This window comes from Ochotona curzoniae, unplaced genomic scaffold, assembly GCF_017591425.1.
Source record: "Ochotona curzoniae isolate NIBS_2020 unplaced genomic scaffold, NIBS_Ocur_1.0 contig_2321, whole genome shotgun sequence".
NCBI lineage: Eukaryota > Metazoa > Chordata > Mammalia > Lagomorpha > Ochotonidae > Ochotona > Ochotona curzoniae.
Genome location: NW_024465421.1, coordinates 913964 through 932868, shown reverse-complemented (window position 1 = coordinate 932868; position 18905 = coordinate 913964). Strand labels below are relative to the sequence as shown.

At 52.6% G+C, this 18905-nt stretch overlaps 2 protein-coding genes across 4 annotated transcripts; both read right to left on the bottom strand.

Moving 5' to 3' along the window:
* Nucleotides 1–7: 7 nt before the first annotated feature.
* PHKG1 (phosphorylase kinase catalytic subunit gamma 1) lies at nt 8–5635 on the bottom strand. 3 transcript variants are annotated; one of them, XM_040973771.1, is made up of 9 exons: nt 5549–5635; nt 4519–4697; nt 4115–4169; nt 1961–2026; nt 1642–1805; nt 1194–1284; nt 951–1104; nt 696–821; nt 8–456 (listed from the first exon to the last, which is right to left on the bottom strand). In XM_040973771.1, exons 1-9 carry the CDS (start codon nt 5629–5631, stop codon nt 211–213), a joined length of 1164 nt encoding a protein of 387 aa, XP_040829705.1. In that variant the 5' UTR covers nt 5632–5635; the 3' UTR covers nt 8–210. The 3 variants fall into 3 exon arrangements, with proteins under 3 accessions (XP_040829705.1, XP_040829706.1, XP_040829707.1); XM_040973772.1 differs by having other exon boundaries at nt 1961–2041; nt 5549–5631; XM_040973773.1 differs by having other exon boundaries at nt 4115–4164; nt 4541–4697; nt 5549–5631.
* Nucleotides 5636–11809: 6174 nt separating this feature from the next.
* CHCHD2 (coiled-coil-helix-coiled-coil-helix domain containing 2) lies at nt 11810–15384 on the bottom strand. Its single transcript, XM_040972765.1, has 4 exons — nt 15276–15384; nt 13571–13820; nt 13018–13168; nt 11810–12097 (listed from the first exon to the last, which is right to left on the bottom strand). Exons 1-4 carry the CDS (start codon nt 15323–15325, stop codon nt 12087–12089), a joined length of 462 nt encoding a protein of 153 aa, XP_040828699.1. The 5' UTR covers nt 15326–15384; the 3' UTR covers nt 11810–12086.
* Nucleotides 15385–18905: the final 3521 nt, after the last annotated feature.

Genomic DNA, 18905 nt, shown 5'->3' with positions numbered 1-18905 from the left:
CCCATCTGGTCTCCACGCTCAGGGCTGCCTCCTGGATCTGTCCGTGTTCATCGCTGCGTGACAAGCCCCCCTGCTCTCCCATACAGTCCCCGGGAAGGAACGTCGTGGCTTCCCCACCAAGCGCTCTTGGCCATGACCTTGCTCTTCCGACTCAGGTGTTCTGAGGCTTCCTCTACCCGCCCCGCCTTCCCGCGCAGGCCAGGCAACCCCTCAGTAGTCATCCTCGACCAGAGAGAAGAGCACGGCCTTGGGGGTGTTCTCGAAGAGGGCGGCCCGATTCTGCTGCTGCCCCTTCTTCACCCAGTGACCATAGATGCGGAAAGCGTAGGCATCGATGAGTTTGCGCAGAGGTCGGAGGGCGTAGGGGTCCCGGATGACGATCTCCCTGGTCACAGGCTTCGCCCTGCGGTACTGGTAGTAGATCCGCACCGAAGCCAGCACTGTTAGAGCAATCACCTGCCGAGGGAGGGCCAAAACGAAGTGGCCTCTGAGCGGCCAGCGCAGCCCGGGGAGACCCTTCGCAGGGCTGTGAAACCCTTCGCAGGGCTTCCTAGTGTTCCCCGACCTCCGCTCAGTCCCATGCAACCCGCACCTGTGAGGACCTAGACTGATGGAGGTGGTAGGCTGGCATCTGCCTTTTCCTTAGGGTGGCAGGAGCTGTCAGGGGAGGGACGGGGACTTGGGCACCTTAGTACCTTGAGCTTCCCCCGGGGGCTGAAGTGGCGCACTTCTTCCACCACGTACTGCTGGAAGAAGGGGTGTGCCAAAGCCTCTTCCGCTGTGTAGCGTTTCTGCGGCTGGACCACCAAGAAGCGAGAAACCTGAGTTGGGGGGAGGTGAAATGGAGGTTGGGAGGGAACATTGAAGACGTCCAGCATTTCAGAGGCCGCAGGGGTCTCTCCTGGTAGCCGCCTCCTCCCTTTGCCCTCCCCGCTGGCCTGGCCCCTCACCAAGTCCTTCACGGTGTCCGAGTAATCATCCCATTCAGGCGAGCCAAACTGGTAGTTGCCACTCATGATCATTCGAAGCATCAGCATCTGCTTCCGGTGCCAGAAGGGTGGCGAGCCAGCCAGTAGGGTGTACATGATGACCCCTGTGCTCCACCTGAAGATGGGCAGGGGCCACTTAGCACAGCCAGCTCTGATGGCTGGCAGAGGAGCAGGAGGGACCTGGTTGTAGCTCCCTCTACTCACATGTCCACCTCCTTCCCATAGCCCGGGTGATCTTCATTCATGGAGCACTCTATGATCTCCGGGGCCAGGTAGTTGGGAGTCCCACAGACCTCTGCAGGAATAGTTGCCATCAGGATAGGGTGCCGGGGAGAAACAGTAAGATGGAACAGAAACGGATGCTTGGGCTGGGACCCCGCTGACACTGACCAAGGGCAGGGGCTCAGAGGGCACCAAGCATGAGCCGGGTGGTTTCTTGGGTACTTGGAGCCATCCTTGCGTAGAAGGAGGCTGTGGGTACCTGGCTGAGCTCAGTCCTGGGACATATGTGCCTGGGATGGTGGGATGTTTGTTGCGGGATGAAGGTGGGTGGGGCGTGGCCAAGGGGTGCTAAGGGGAGTGACCCAGGCCATTTCTGTTCCTGGGAGAACCGGGGCGGGGGGGTAGGGGGAGACTCGGCTCCTGGCTGGACCTCGCAGCTTCTTTCCTGGGTCCAATTGGCAGGAGAAGCCAAAGTCGGTGAGCTTGATGTTCATGTCGTCATCTAAGAGGATGTTCTCAGGTTTCAGGTCCCGGTGCACAATGTTGAGTTTGTGCAAAGCACAGATCACCTCCAGGAGGGCCCTCATGATCTTTCTATGGTAGAGAAGACTCGTGTGAATGAGGAAGGATGCTGGGCAGGCTCCACCTAGAGCCGAAGAGGGAGGGAGGCCTCCTGAGCCAGAGGCACACACTCCCACCCTGGGCCTTGGACCTGGGGAAGAGAGTAGAGGGAGGAGCTGGATGCTCACCGGGTTTCCTTCTCACTCAGGGTGACCTTCTCAGTGAGGTAGTCAAAGAGCTCCCCTTTCTTCATCCTGTAGGAATAGAGGCTTGTAGCTGAGTTGGTCCAAGGACCACCCCCATGCTATCCCTGCTCTGATATATCAGTTGGATGGTGGGAGGCGGGGGTACTCTGTCGGGGCATAAAGCAAGACTGCATGAGAAAAGGAGGGACCCTGAGCAAGGAGGGACCAGGAGCTGTTTGCCCACTGGAGGCCCAAGAGTCACAGCTCTACCACACACTTCCTGGCGTGATCTAGAGAAAGGTCTGTGTTAGTCACACCCTCGGGGCTCCTCCGGGTAGCATTTAAAAAAAGAGCTTCCCCAAGCAACTTCAAAGGTTAAAGACATTTGAGCTGCCTCAAGGGCTGTATGAGACAGTGCCACAGACCAGGGTTGGGACAGCTGCAGCTGGTGGAATTAGACGGGGTCCCTGGAAAGTCTCCTTTGGTTGCGTATAGGAAGAGGTTCACCCTGTGTCCCCGCTACCCACCCTCCCAGCCCTCCAGGGAAAGCAGTGGGATTCCTTGGGCAAAGGTGGAGGAAGATGAAGGCAGGAACAAGGTGTACGGCAGCCAGCATTGCAGAGGAGGCAGAAAGACCTTGGGTTTGGCAGACAGGATGAGGGGGAACGGGGGCTGCAGGAGACAACCTTACAGAGTTGAACTTTATTTCATCCAATATCTGGGCCCTGTTGCTACAGAGCAATGTGTGAGCCCAGTTTCCTTCCTTTTCACTCACTTGCAAGGCGCTAGGACTCCCAGCTGCAGCAGCAACCAAGATGTAGCAGGGAATTTTGAGCACCATGTAGCATCTGTCCTCAGACCCCTGCCTTCCCATGGCCACCAGATCAGTTGTGTATCAAAGTCAAGCGGCATTGCACTTGTTCCGTATGGCTGCAGTGTGAACGGTCACGTGGGTGACTGTCTTAGGTCATTGCAATTCCCTGGACCGGCTTAGGTGTGATAAATCAAGACATCCCTACAACAGGGCTTCGTGTCACACGGAAGAGACTGCCATCCCTGGGAACCTGTTAGGATGATGACGACGGGTCTCAGACACCCAGCTCATCAAGCGTTTTGTTCTGCTGGCATTTGACAGGGGCCTCGTCTCTCCTCCCCTGCTGGTGCAGGAGCCGGGAAATGATGATGGTGGCGGTGGTGGTGAGAATTCTAAACCTCACCCTATTGTTCCACTGCTGCCTCTCCCTGTGGTGCTGTGCTCTATCCCATTTCCCTGCCCCACTCTTGCCTCCCTACAAACAGCACAGTTCTTCTCCAGTACCAGGTAGGTCCCATGAGCCAAACTCCTTGCCACAGATAACTTTCCTGTAGAATGTGTCTTGGGACTGACTGGCCATACTCTGCTCTTCCCACACACAAGTTTTCCCTACTAGGTACCCCAGCTCCCAGATTAGGCCTTTGCTTTGACACTTCCTTCAAATAATCCATGCCTCTCCATTCAGGTGAGGCACTGGCCACCTTGGTTTAAAGAAACTCCCATCTCTAGCCTTTTGTTCTGGCATTATTATTATTATTATTATTATTATTGAAATTGACCCTCATACATACTAGTGAGAGTCCAGGCAACATTTTAGTCCATGTGCAGTACAGTATGTCCTGGTGGAAACAGGGCAAGCAACATTTCCCCCTTGTCAGGTATTCCTTTGTCATTGGAGCCTTGGAGCGTGCCTCTCCTGGCTCATAAATGCATACTAGGTTACTATGGGCTGTGTGACTGCACGCAGCGCCAAGGGCGCCTCACATATGTGTGTCGGTGCATAGCTACAAGTCAGGGACTCTATTCTTTTCTTCCTTTCCTATACCTAGATGCTTAGAATGATAACCGAGTGACCGGCCAACACGGTTGTCTCTAACTGTTCACAGTGACATCGTGGCAATCACCGTGCTGTTTCTCTGTAACACCAGTGATGAATGTAGAGTTAAGTGGAGGGCTCTGGGTTCAAAACCTGGCAGCCTGACCCCAGCGGCTGAACTGTCTAGAGATCCCACGTGTCCTCCACAGGGTAGGGAGCACTGCTGGTCTCCTGGGTGCTCTGGATGGGAGGACGACAGTAAGCAGATTGTCCCCGAATGTCACCGGCTGCAGGGCTAGGTACTTACAGGTCAAACACCAAGAAGAAGAAAGTGTTGGTCTCATAAGTGTCCTTCAGCTGTACTGAAATGGAAATGGCAGGCTCGTCTCAAGTAGCAGAGGAGCCTGGGCAGGGCAGCAGGGGTGATGGGCTTATGGCTCCTGTGAGCTGATTTCAAACGCTAAGGATGGAGGAGGTGTCAAGGATGGTGCTCTCAGGAAGTCAGCCTGGGGTGTGTCGGGTCCCAAGGCTCTGAGCGCCCACTCCCCCCCGCCTGTCCCAATCCCAGCCTGGAGCTGATGGGGTCTCAGGTAGCAGATGACACGATGGATGGTTCCAGCCTGGCCACACCCTGGGACTGCACTCCCCGACTGGGACGCCAGGGTGGAAACATGGCCAAATGTCCAGCTGTGGCTTGGGGCCATCACTCACTGATGTTGGGGTGTCCCGACACCTTGCGCAGGATGTCCACCTCCTTCAGCGTGGCTTGTCGTAATTCCTGCACCTCCTCGGCACTGAAGCTGCCCCCACCGGTGACGTCGATGATCTTCACAGCGTACTCCTGGCTCGTGGGCTTGTGGATGCAGCGTCTGACCACACTGCTAACTCCCCTGGGGGCACAAAGGACAGAGGGGGCTGAGGACCACCCTCACTCACCACAGGGCAGGTCCCCCAATCCAAGCCACAGTAGGGATGTTCTCCCACATCTGATGACAGACACTCCCCGTCCCACCGACTGCCTGTGAACCTTGGGGGATAATGGGAATGGAGATCTAAGGACACAGAGGGGTGATTTGCCCAGAGCTGAGGAATAGCAAGCCTCCTCTTGGGCCTGGTGACTTACTGAAAGAAGAGGTACACTCAGGGTCACACCCTTCCCTCTGATCTCTGACCCTGACCCAAAGCTACACTTTGATGTGCTTGTTCATGACACTTGTAATTTTCTGCAACAAATATTTATTTATTTCACTTGAAAGGCAGAGAGAGAATATGCCCTTGGATCCTCTGGTTGACTCCCCATATGCCAACATTAAGCTAGGCTGAAACAAGGAACCCAGAACTCCATTCTGGTCTACCTCATCAGTGGCAGAGGCCCAAATAGCTAAGTTACCACCTGCTGTCTCCAGGTGCATTAGCAGGAAGCTGGATTGGAAGCAGAGGAGCTGGGCCTGGAACAGGTGCTCTAGTATGGGATATGGTGATCCCTAGCAGCAACTGAACCTGTTGTAGTGTCTGCTGCCCGAGCACCTGAAGCTTCTTGCAGGGAGAGGTCTCTGACCCCCTGAGCCTTTCACCTGCCATGACATCCTGAGGGGTGGGGCATACTCTAAACTGGGGGCTTCAACAAAAGTACAGAATGCTTTGGCGATAAAAATGAGGTCAGTTGCTCACTTAAAGGCAGCAGAGGCGGCTCCACCCTGCAGAGCCTGTACGCACCTCCTGCGGAAAGCCCAGATCTTACCTGCCCAGGATCTCCTTGGGCTCATAGTTCTCATAGAAGCCCTGTGCAGAATGGGAATCCGGCAGAGCTTCGTCCCGGGTCATACTCGGTCCCTCAGAGGTCCTGAGAGGCAAGCAGAAAGAAGCTGTTCACCCCACATTCCCCAGTGACGTGCATGAGGGTCAGAGGTGTTTCTCACTCCTCTTTGTTATCTCCTGGCACAGCCCTGGCCCACAGCAAATGGGAAAGCTTCAACCAGCCTTAGCTTCCTAATCCTGCCTGAGCCCTGGAGCTGCCAGTCTTTCTTCTTCCTGACTTCTCCCCCTTTTTCACATCACAAAGACGTGGCTGGATCCTTCCCGCCAGTTGCATATGCTGGTGACCTCCCAGGGAAACCACATTAGCTTCCGATACTCCTAGGACAGGCAGTACAGTCAACTAGGCACTGAGGCAGGCAGGGCTTCATTGTGCTATGTGCCCTTGGGAGAAGGCAAGAAGCATCACGGTTTCTTCTTCTCAATGTACCACTCTGATGGGCTCCCCCTCGTCTCCTGCAGCACCACCTGCCCTAACTGAGCCCAGCCCCCCTACCTGGGCTAGCCTCCTGTGTGCTAACCTTCCACTCGGTCCTCACTCATTCTGTCATAATCAGCTGTTTCCCAAACCCTCATTCGTTTATTTACTCCATCTGACATTCTGCAGACCAGTCTGCGGAGCTGGGTGGTGAATCCTGATCCCAGCCTCCAAGATCCCCTTGTCATCTCCCCCAGGAGAAAGTGACCTTCCCTGGATGTCCCCAACCCTCTCTGTTCTCTGTGCTCTCTGTGTCCATGCACACATGGAGCAGGTGTGGACATGAACCAGCAAAGGCTAGCCAGGTGTCCTGCTGGGTCCTAGCCCACGCGTCCAAGGTCCCACGGGCAGGATTGGCCCATCCTACCTAATGAAGGCCGCTGAGCCGTGCGTGGTGCTGCTGCTGCTGCAGAGAGGGCCTCCCAGGACCGGGATGCTCAGCTCTGGACACAGATGAGCTGAGCTGGCTCGTTCTGTACCAGGACCACAAAGGTTAATCCCAAGGACCTGAGCTCTCCCTCAGACACAGGCTTTGGAAAAGACAGTCAACTCCCAGCAGAAAGGCAGGCAAATGGAAAGGAGACACCGGCTGCCTCTCTGCAGGGCCGAGGCTACCCCTCACCCCACCCTTCCGGCCCCAAAAAATCCTGTCATCTCTCATGGAGCCAATTTGCTGACACTGGCTGCCTCAGCCTCAGGTTGGCTGTTCCAGGAAGTCTGGTGTCCCCACGACCGGGTGCCTGGTTACCAGAGGAAGGCTGAGAATAACAACAGTGTCCCCTGCCAGCTGCAGGCGCCTGGGTTGCATAGAGGCCTTCTTTGCTCTGTCAGCAACCAAGGACTTTGTGTGTGGGCCTTGGCAAATGTTTTCAGGCTCCCAAGTTGCGAGCACCCCTTACCTCCCAAAGTTGAGCAGCATCAGGCCTCTTGCTTCCCCCAGCCCTTCATGGCTAGAGGGTCTACCTGGGCCCGTGAATGCCAAGATGCCAGTCTGGACCCCGGGCACCACTCCCTGCTACAGCTGGGTTGGCCAACCTAATGTGACATTCACCTTTCCCGTTGGTGGGGGTGTGGGGTATATTGCCCCCCCTCCTCTTTATATGAGGCCAACCTTGTGCTTCTTTCTCTCTGCTGCCCCATCAGCCTTTCCCAAGACCCTCTCTGGAGAGCCTCAGAACTCCAGTCCTGGTCCTTCTAGAACTCAGCATCACTCCCCCACAAACCCAGAGTCCAAAACTCATTTGTCGGAGAACATTCTTCCCCGAGGGAGGCACGGGAGTTCAAGGGTCAATGCCGCCACACTCTCAGGTTCATCCGCCTTTTTCAGAAAGGCAGAGAAATTCATCCAATGGATTTTGGGGGGCTTCCCTCTTCTGTCATCCTGGCATTTTATCCACCCCTGGCCTGGCTACTCACCGTTAGGTTCTTCCAGGCCCTGGAGTGAGCTTGACGAGGATCCCAAACGTCCCAGAGCTCCCTGGGTGAGGAGCCAGAGCCCCCAGGGTGAGGAGAGGACAGAGTGAGAGAGAACGAAGCTGTGTCCCCAACAAGCACTTGTGGCCAGAGTCAGATATCCCGATGCTCTTCTTTCGGTTCTTGCTAGTTGATGACGGAAAAATGGATCCGAAAATAAATCACACCTGCAAACCTGGGACGCAGGCCAAAGTCCAGCAGGGACAGGACACAGGGCCAGTTTCAGCAAGGGGAGACCTCTGGTGGAGTGTGAGAAAAGCTCAGGCAACTTGGGACCAGGCGGGCAGCAGGAGGTGACTGGTCCTCCCTGCTGGGGCTCACCTGCTGTCAGGTGCAAAGGACACAAAGCCAGCATTGCAGGAAATGTAGTGAGGGGCAGGCCTGGTGGGGGTTGTTGGGGCACTACCGATTAGGCTGCAGTTCCCACTAGTGTCTGTGAGGGCAGGATGTGTGGTGGGCAGGGTCGGACTGAGCTGCAGCATCTGTTGGTTAACATAAAAGATGGGGCTGGGGACAGAACTGACCTAGCAACTGCAACTACCAGTGTGTAGTGTAACGAGGGTGATGGACTGAGCTGGACCCTGCACTGGCTCACACACACAGGAATCAGGTCTGGGATCACCTGTAATGAAGTTTTTTATGGGGGAAAATCCTCCAACTGGATCACTGGACTCCAAACTCCAACCACAGGGAAAATCACAGGATCTGTGGTCTGACTATGGAGTGCATGCGTCAGAACTGAGCCTCACTGTTCCTACTAGGACAGGAGGTGAATTGTGTAGGGCTGGCACATGGACCCCCTGGGTACGCGCAAAATCTGGCACTGGGAGAGGTTCTGATGGAGGAGCCTGGGCAACTCCTCTGGCAGGACGCAGTCTCTGCAGGTAAGTGTAAAAAGCATTATAGGAAACAGCCCAGAACAGGTCACGGAAAGTTACCCACTGGCATCCATTTGGCACGGGTCGGGGGCAGACCAGGCTGAACCAGTTCACGTCACCCACGGGTGAATCTGAGCACCGGAACAGAGTGTGAGTCAAGCCAGGTTCGGTCGAGACAACATGACGAAATGCCAAGTTGAGGTGACCTGTACCAGATGTGGCCGCAATACCCAAGAGCACACGTGAGAACCGGGAGGGAAGCGGCGAAGCCAGCAGGGGGAATGTGGAGGGCTTCCCTGCTGGACAACCACTCCCACTGGAGAGCATGGGTTGGGATGGGGGCAGACCAGGCCTTATGTGAACTAGACCAGGGAAAAGCCAGCTTGGGCTGACTACTCCAATTGGTACAAGCAAAAATTAGAGTGGGTCAGGGTTGGTTGGGCTTTACCGCAGCATCAGCTGGCAGGGGCTGGCACTGGAAGCTAAATCTGTGCAAAATCCGGGAGTGGGAGTGGCCCAGTAGGGCATGAAAACCAGGACGGGGCTGGAGTGGCTAAACAAGAAAGGCACCCAACAGCATGTGTGTGGGATGGATGGTGGAGCTGGCTGGGTTGAGCTAGGCTTCAATGCCCATTGACATCAATGAGAACTGAATGGGATGTGGGACAGACTGGACTAGTCTGCATCCCATACAGACAAGCATGGGAACCAGTGCACAGGGCGGGTCTGGTGGGGGTTATTGTGGGTCGCTCCAACCAGGCTGCAGCTCTCACTGGTTTATGTAAGGGCCGAGTGTGTGCTGGACAGAACCAGGCTGAACTGCAACAAACTTTGGTTACAGTGGAAGACAAGCCTGGAAACAGAAGCAATCTAGCAACTCCAACCACCAGCTGATGGGAGTGATGGACTGTGCCAGTTCCTGTACTTGCCAAGTACACACAAAAATCTGGTCTGGGATCATTTTAGACAAAGTTTCTTTTGGGATCTCCCCATTCAAACTGCCGGACTCAGAACTCTAACCATGAAAAGACAGGACAGAACAAGTCAATCAACTACCCCAGCTATATGTTGGCAGTGAAGAACTGGGCAGAGACTCTAAGATGGACTATGCCAATCAGTGGATTCTTCAGTGACCTCATTGTGCTTGGAGTGGCGAGAGTGGCAGTGATTCAGAACTGTTAAACTATCAAAACCACTTGAGCAGGACCCTTGAAGCATGCCCTACACCAGGGACCTGGGATGGGGCTTCTCCCTTTTCCCCAGATACAGGAAAAAAAAATGTGGAAATACTCTTATCCACTTTGCTGTAGCCCTTGAACCTCTGTGCCGTAGTTACGTAAAGACTGTCAAAAATAAAGGGAAAAAAAGAACTTAAAAAAGAAAACAAAGCAGAAGAACTGGGCCTCTTCAGTTGCTGAGCTGGTGCGGTGGATGGCAATGCCCAGATGCACATGGGGACATGATATATCATGACCTGCAGATGCACATGGGGACATCTTGGTTGGCAGACAACTAACTCTCCTGGTCAATCTTTGACAGCAAGTGTCTGGGGGAAGACCTTGGAAGCATTCCTGAACCTTGGAGCAATGAAATCGATACCATATCAGAACTATTAGAACCACGTAAGCAGTACCCTCGGAACACGCTCCACATCAGAGATCCCAGGAGGACATCACGTGGCCAGCCCACATCCACAGGTGCCGATGCACTTGGGCTGCTGGGAGCTGTCCTCTCCTCTTCTCTCCCCACAGAACAACAGAAAAAAGGAAGCGGGCCCGGCACAGTGGCCTAGTGGTTGATGTCCTCACCTTGAACGCAACCAGGATCCCATATGGGCGCCGGTTCTGATCCCAGCAGCTCCACTTCCCATCTAGCTCCCTGCTTGTGGCCTGGGAAAGCAGTCGAGGATGGCCCAAAGTCTTGGGACCCTGCACCCGCGTGGGAGACCTGGAGGAAGCTCCTAGCTTTGGATTGGCACAGCACTGGCTGTTGTGGTTGCTTGGGGAGTGAATCATCGGACAGAAGATCTTTCTGTCTCTTCACTATATACATATCTGACTTTGCGATAAAAATAAGTAAATCTTAAAAGAAAAAAGGAAGCAACTGTCTCAATCACTCCCTCATGCCTCTACCTTCCCGACCCTGATCAGTAATCCACACAGGTTTATAGCCTTCTCAATTAGGTAAACAACATCAAAACCAACCAAAAACTAATACACAAAGCATCATGCATAAGCCAAATCCAAATACTCATCTTATTTGTTTAGCATTTTACTAAGTACCTCATCTTCATTGGAAACTAGAACTCTGGGACTTGCTTGATCTTTAAGTCGGTAAGGCGTAAAGATCCATTCCAGATGTTGTAAATACCAGGGCTCCTCCCATTCTCCACTGGCCATCGCTCTCACCCTGGGAACGTATTGAATCACTACAGAGAAAGGAGTTGAGACTTGAATCTGAACACTAAGCTCAAGTCTTTAGGCCAATGGTGCATCCTAGACACAAGGGGGAGCTGGTCATCAGCACTGTGAAGTCACACAGGTGCCAGACCCCAGAAAAATCAGGAAAAGGACCTATTGACTAACCAGGTGATATTCTAAATGGCATCCCAGATGTCCTATTGGCTCTGCTTCCGATCCAGCTCCCTTCTAAAGTGCCTGGCAGCAGTATAGTCCAAATACTTGGGCCCCTGCTACCCACATGGGTGACACCAGTGGGGTTCCGGGTTCTCGGCTATGCTGGCCCAGTCCTGGTCATTAGTCAGCTGGGGAGTGAACAGCAAAGGGAAGACCTGCTCACCTTTCAAAGTCAAGTACTTCCGGGTCTTTCAGAAGAGGAATCTTTGCCTTAAGTGTAAGAGAACAACTGCAGAGGAACTGCTTCTCTCAAGAGAAAGCTTCTTACCTTCTATCAACTGGATGTGCTGGGGAACGGGATCAGGCCACCGCGTGCTGACACGGAACCAGTGCAATAGCTCTATTCCCACCCCTACCTAACTCACCTGTCAGACTGAAAAAAAAATTATGTCATGTGTGTGTGTATGTATGTGCGAATGTTTACACACATCTACGTGGGTGGGTTATGGTGAGGCCTCCTACCTACTACTGTTTACTTCATGAGTTCTATGGGAACCTTTCAAACAGCACGGCTTCTAGTGAGCTCATTCTTAAAAAACAAACCCAAAAAACCTGGACAGCCAGGAAGCTGTCGGATCTCCACGCGTACGCCAATACCCAGGCTACAGACTTCACGCACTTAACAGACTTGCTGAGACAACCATGTTTTCCTGAAAACACACATGTCGGCACGCGGTGCATACCACACTGAATTCATGACCTTACACTGAAAAAGAGCCATGTTGGAAGGAAATCACTTTATTCTAATCATAAACAATAACATTACAACAGCTTGTTCAAGGTGCCTGAACATCTGCTTAGCCCCAAATTCAATTTAGTAAGTTTCCACACAGCAAAAATGCCCTCTCGCGCCGCAACGCGGACCCAAGGGAGCTCTTCCAAGCAGACGACAGGCTGACCTGTGGCTTTACAGCTCAACTGTGACTATCGATTACACTGCTATGCTAAAGTAACTTGGTCGAGAAACTCGATTTTCTACCTTCATCCTGAACTTCTTGATTAGAGTAGTCCTGCAAAAAAGAGAAAGGCAGGTGAGAAGAGCACGCGCACACATCCACCCAGCCCAGCAAGCTCCCGAGGGCGCTGGTTTCATTTTTGGGCTTCTGAAGGCGTCCTGTGGCCAACACAACTCCTGGCCTTTGCCTCAGTGTGCGGGAAGACAGTGAGCTGCTTGTGTGCCTCTGGGGAACAAGCGCCAAGGCACAAGGTCGCAAGTACGACTTCCGATGAACCCGAACGTGCAACCTCCTAATCCCACAGTGCAGACATCTGAAAGGGAGGAATTCTTCTCCCTAATTTCCTAACCTGAATATATAACCTGGATGCGATTTCTTAACTCGGCAAGAAAATCACAGAAAAACCAGACTGACTGCCAACATCCCAAAGAGCCTAATTCACCAGGACTCTACCAAGGGACTTGCTGAACTGTCCTTCACTAAAACCTGAAGAAAATCAACAAATGATCAGCTTGTATGTCCACGGCTGGCAAAAAGGTCCTCACTTCTATTCACGGTCCACAGTATTAGACCACAAGATCTGACACGGTGATTTATATCTGTATGGCAGAGAACAAAACATAGTACATTTCTGAACTAGTTTCTTCTCCAAGAATGAAATGATGTAGGAATTTGGCACCATGATGAAGATGCCATGCCTACATCCTATATCCACGTGCCTTGGGTTCAAGATCCGGCTTTGCTGGACCCCTGCCACCCACGTGGGAGGACAGACTGGTCCTCAGCTTGCTCCGGCACTGTCTATCACAGGCATCTGAGCAGTGAAATCTTGGAAGATTGCTCCCCGTCTCTTTCAAATAAAGGTCAATAAATTCTCTAAAAAGAAATGATTTCCCTCTAATTTGTTAACAGACACAGCCTGAAAAAGAATATGATTGCAAACTGAGCAGACACAAGCTTGGAAAACCACCTACCATTTGCAATTCTGCACTGTCTCAGGACTTCGTTGAAACCCTCGCAGAGCTTGACATCGCTCTGGCTCTGGGCACACTCCAGGAACTGCTTTATCTCATAGGAGCACGGGCCAAACTCCTGCTGCTGTGCGGCGCGGGCTCCCTGAGGCTCCTGCAGGGGCACAACGGAAACGCGAAAATCACTGACCTCGCCAAGGGGCGGTATCCACCAACTCTGAGGTTAACTGTGGAAGTAGGACTAGACAAACGCAAATTTACACGAAAACCAGGAAGACCTCAAGGTAGCAAAAAAAGGAAGCTTCAGCAAAACTCCGGTGGAAATCAAGTCAACAATAGATACAGATAAGGTGGCAAGGTTATCTGGGCTGCTCAAGGTTAAACATTTCAGTGAAGTTCTAAGGAGGAAAAGCAGGACAGCAGAAACACGGGTGGATGCAAACATCCACGGCACAGGGCAGACTCGAGCCCACGAAGACCGCTCCTACACATCATGAACTTACAAACACTCAAACACAACACTGAAAAGTAAACAGCACCCCCCCCCCCATCTTACCTGGTAAGTGATGTCGGGCCTGGCGGGCTCAACGTTGCTCCCTCCGCTGAAGCCCCCAGTGATGGCATGACCCAGCGTGTGGCCCACGGCGGAGCCCACGGCCACACCAGCCGCAGTGGTGGCCATCTGGGCCATGAGGCCTGGCTGTCGGGGTGCGGCTGCGGGCGTGCCAACTGCAGATGGTGGAGCTGCTGCTGGCGGCTGCGCTGCTGCGGCTGGCCTCGGAGCGGCTCTCATCGGAGGAGCCCGGCTTGAAAGACAACATAAAACATTAACTTGCCATTTCCTCCTGTGCAAATTACCGACTTCAAAAACACTTGATCACTAAATAAATTTCAAGGTATTTAATATAATCAACCCAACAGAAAATGCTTACTACAACAGACATACAAGGATCTCAAGGAAAACAAATTGCATGATTTTTTTTAGCTTTTTATTACAGCTGTAAGTACCAAGTACATGTTTTATAATGTTTTTTTTCCTGGTGTTCTGAGCTTTTCTGTATATTCACCTAGCCCATTCTATTTTTAAAGAAGCTATCAGCTATTCTAATTAACATTTATAAGTATATTTAATGTTGCAAATGTATATGTTAATATATATATATTTACATACTTGTAACATTAAGAGTCACAGGGCCCTGAACAACAGTGCAGAGGTTAAACTCCCTGCCTTGAACACACCGGGATCCCATATGGGCGCCAGTTCTAATCCCGGCAGCTCCACTTCCCATCCAGCTCCCTGCTTGTGGCCTGGGAAAAGCAGTCGAGGATGGCCCAAAGCCTTGGGACCCTGCACCCGCATGGGAGACCTGGGAGAGGCTCCTGGTTTCAGATTGACTCAGCTTTTATGGCCGCTTGGGGAGTGAACCATCGGATGGAAGATCTTCCTCTCTGTCTCTCCTCCTCTCTGTATATCTGCCTTTCCAATAAAAAATACATGCATCTTGAAAAAAAAAAGTTGCAAAGATTCTTAGATAAATTATCCCAATACCACATAGCTACAACCCACAACGGACCGCTGTCGGTGCTGGGAGTGTAACTGAACAAAACTCTGCCTCCACAGACCTGGAAAGATCTCAGACCTCCACAGACCACGAAAATGTCACACCCTTACATGTCAAAAAGAAATTAAAGACAGGGAGCAAATTGTGGGCTGTTGCGATTTTAGAATCACCAAAGGTCTCACCAAGCTGTTAATATCTGAACTGAAGGTGAAAGACGGTAAAGGGAAAAGAATCTACTCGGTTCCCTCACCGTACAGACCAGAAAACTGGGCGGTCAGAACGACTGTTCTGGCTGACTTCACCAGGGCGTCCAACACCGTTTTTCAAAAAGAAAAAATAACAGGAGAGGGGACGCCTCGCGTGGGAGTGGCGGGAGCCGTCACTGCCTCCCGGCGTCTGGACTGAGTCAGGAGCCGGGGGCGAGCATCGAACCCGGGCCCTCGGCCACCGGAAGCGGGCGTCGGACGCGCTAAGCCACAGCCCGCGGTCCCTGCCCATCTCGAATCCTGCCTCGGGTGCCCTTCTCCCCAACAAGATTACGTCAACAAGTGGCGACCTGGCTTCCAGCCACACGCTTATACAACGTCTTTCCGTCCTGAAGACGGCTCTCTTCGCTGCGGCCACGCCGTGCGGCCACGACCCACCCCGGCCTGGCCGCCGACTCGCTCCCCGCGCCGGGAGGACCAGGGACAGGCTCACCTGGCCGGGGGCGGCATGCGGGAGGTGCGGCTTCGGCTTCCGCGCGGCATTGTCACGGACGTACGACTCGGCGTCGGAGAAACTGAGCAGTCCGGCCGCTTCTGCCAAGGAGAACGGAAGGCGGGAGGCGGCGCCGGCCGCCGCGTCCCACCAATCAGCGCCCAGAAAGACTCTGATTCGCTGGCGTATCAGCGGCCCCTGAAGGTCATTGGAAGAACAGGGCCTCACGACAGAGCCTCGTCCTGCGTAATGACGTCATGAACCCCGCGTCTGGGCGCTCGCTGTAACCGGAAGTTCCTGCGGTCGCTCTGCGAACTTTGTCCTCCGGTGCTACAGTGAGACAGGCAGTTTGCTTCCTAGGCCAAGGAGACCCTGCGTCCTTCAGCCATTTGTGTTATTGTAACTCAACCTTGAACGTGAGTCACATTTTTGGCTCGACTGCCAGGGGAGTTTGAATAAGGTACTTACTTGAGCAGTTAGTTGGGTAGCGGAGACAAAGGTTTTATATCCCCTCTGACGTGAGTGCTGGCATCGGCCCTGCTTGGGTCCTGATAAGAAAGGAATGTAGGCCTCTGTCCATCATTGGCCCGTATGTGGTCTTGGCTTCCTTTGGGGCATGACGGATACCTGGCTGAGGTCACTGTGGTGTCCACCCACTTTCTGTAACTGCGGTAACCATCAGTGTATAGTGACCTATACCCTAACTTGTGTGGTAGGTGGCTAGGTAGGTGTTAGCCTTGTGTGTGTAGAAAGGCCCAAAGAAAATGAGACTAATGGTCTGGTAACAGCTGTTAAAGTCCTTGGAGGATGTGGGTGAATTCCACATCCACATTGCGCTCCACCCAGCAATTTCCCAGAAGAGGGACGGAGAGAAGGAGAAATCGAATTGTTGGGGGGCACACCCTTATTCATAAATCTCTAGTCTGAATTTAGTCTGTGCTCTGAGTCCTTCACTGATCTCTATCTTCAGGTATATTCTCTTCATTTTAAATTTTTGCCACCCCACTTACCACTACTGTCTTATAATGATAGGCCCGGGGCACATCCTTCCAGCTAGTCTGCAGAACCACCTGGAGAGAGCAAGATCTAGGGAAACTGTGGGCATCTCTCTGATGGGCTGCAGCTCCCACTGGCAAGCATGAGAACCAAGACTGGGGGGGGAAGCTTTGCTAGACAGGCGGTGGCACCCACCAGCATGTGGGATGGGTAGTGGGGTCGGTTGGGTTGAACTAGGCTCCAATGCCCATTGATATATATGAGAGCCAAATGGGATGCGGGACAAACTGGACCAATTTGCTGCACATACGGGCATGTGCAGGAGCCCGGGTTGGGGGAAGGCCTGGTGGGGGCTATTGGGAGTTTCTCTGATGAGGCTGCAGCTCCGGCTGGTGTATGTGAGGGTCAAGTGTGTTCTGGGCTGAGTTGCTCTGGGCCACACAGCACCGATTGGCTTACATAAGAGACAGCTGGAGACAGAAGTGACCCAGCATTACAGCCAGCAGTGTATGCATAGACTGATGTAGGTGATGGATAGAGCCAGACCCTGTACTGGCCAGCACACACAAGTCAGCTGGGATCACTTCAGATGAGGTTTCTTCAGTAATTCCCCCAACTGAGCCGCTGGACTCAGAACTCCAACCATGAAGAGAATTGCAGGATTTGTGGTCTGACCATGGAGTATATGTGTCAGGACTGGGCCTCCTCAGTGGCTTAGACACAGTAGTGGATGGCATACCTATGGAGGATATGCAGTCCATTGGAGCCCTCAGAGGACATCTAGTACCACAGCAGAGGAAGGAGGGCACAACAAATTGGTCAACAACCCGAGCCAGGTGTTGACAGCAAATATCTGGACAAGGGGAGATGTTTTTTTAAATTACCTTTTTTAAAGATTTATTTTATTTTTATTACAAAGTCAGATATACAGAAAGAAGGAGAGATAGAGAGGAAGATCTGTCCAATGGTTTACTCCCCAAGTGAGTGCAACGGCCGGTGCTGTGCCCATCCGGAGCCAGGATCCAGGAACTTCCTCCAGGTCTCCCACACGGGTGCAGGATCCCAAAGCCTTGGGCCGTCCTCAACTGCTTTCCCAGGCCACAGGCAGGGAGCTAGATGGGAAGTGGAGGAGCCAGGATTAGAACCGGCGTATGGGATCCCATATGGGATCCTGGCGTGTTCAGGGCGAGGACTTTAGCCACTAGGCCATGCCGCCGGGCCCAAGGGGAGACTCTTAAGGTAGACTCTGTCAGCCTTCAGACCTTGGAAAGATTTCTTCATCCTTGGATCAGCAAGACTGAAATTTCAGAACTACCAAAACCACTTGGGCAGAAGCTTCAGAGCACACACCATATTGGGGGGACCGTGGGTTAATGTTGGGTAACCAGTCCCCATCCCTGGTGTTTGAGAGGCTGGGTGTGCCTTCTCCCCTTATCTCACCGCTTCCCCCAGAAACAGGAGGAAGAAAAAGAAAATTTAGAAGCAATGGTCTCGTACACTTTCCCCTAATCCTTGACCCTTCCCACCCTAGTCAGCTATTTAAACATCATCAAAAACTAAAAGTTGAAAACAAAAACAAAAACAAAAAACAAACCAGCAGAGTGAGCCAAGGCCAGTGCAGCTGGAGCAGAGCGAAATCATCTGAGACTAAGCTGGAGAAGTGGGCCACCATCTGACCTGGAAAATTTTGGATTTCTTTTTGAAGATTTATTTATTTTTATTGCAAAGTCAGATATACAGAGAGGAGGAAGATCTTCCATCTGTTGATTCACTCCCCAAGTGACCACAATGGCCGGTGCTGCGCCAATCTGAAGCCAGGAGCCAGGAACTTCCTCTTGGATTTCCCACATGGGTGCAAAGTCCCAAGGCTTTGGGCCATCCTCGACTGCTTTTCCCAGGCCACAAGCAGGGAGCTGGATGGGAAGTGGAGCTGCTGGGATTAGAACCAGTGCCCATATGGGATCCCAGTGCATTCAAGGCAAGGGCTTCAGCTGCCAGGCTACTGCGTCGGGCACTGGATTTTTAAAAATGGTTTATTTATTTATTTGAAAAGCAGAGAAGAGAGAGAAAGAGGGCATCCATGTCCATCTGCTGGCTCACTGCCCAAATGGCCACACAGTTAGAGCTGGGACTGTCCAAAGGCAGGGACCAGGAGCTCCTTCTGGGTCCCATGTGGGTGCAGGGACCCAAGTGTTTGGACCATCCTCCACCAGGCACATTATCAGGAAGCTAGATGGGAAGTGGAACAGCCAAGACTTGAACCAGTTCCCAGATGCCACCACTGCAGGCAGTTGCTTTACCCAAGTCACAGTACCAGGACTTGGATTTCATAATAAAAGCAGCTATCAGCATATGTGAGGGACAGAAAAGGAGTGACATCCAGGGTTTTGCTATTTTTAAAAAATTGTATTTTATTTGAATGTCAAAATTATAGGGAGGGGAAGAGACGGAGAGATCTTCCATCAGCTGATTTAATCCCCAGAGACCCACAATGACTGGGGCTAGGAGAGAAGGTTGGAAACAAAAGTCCGGATTAACAAGTATAGAATCTGAGGTAAGAGGCACATGTAGCCACAACAGCCAAAGTTGAGCCAATCCAAAGCCAGAAGGCAGGAGCTTCTTCCAGGTCTCCCA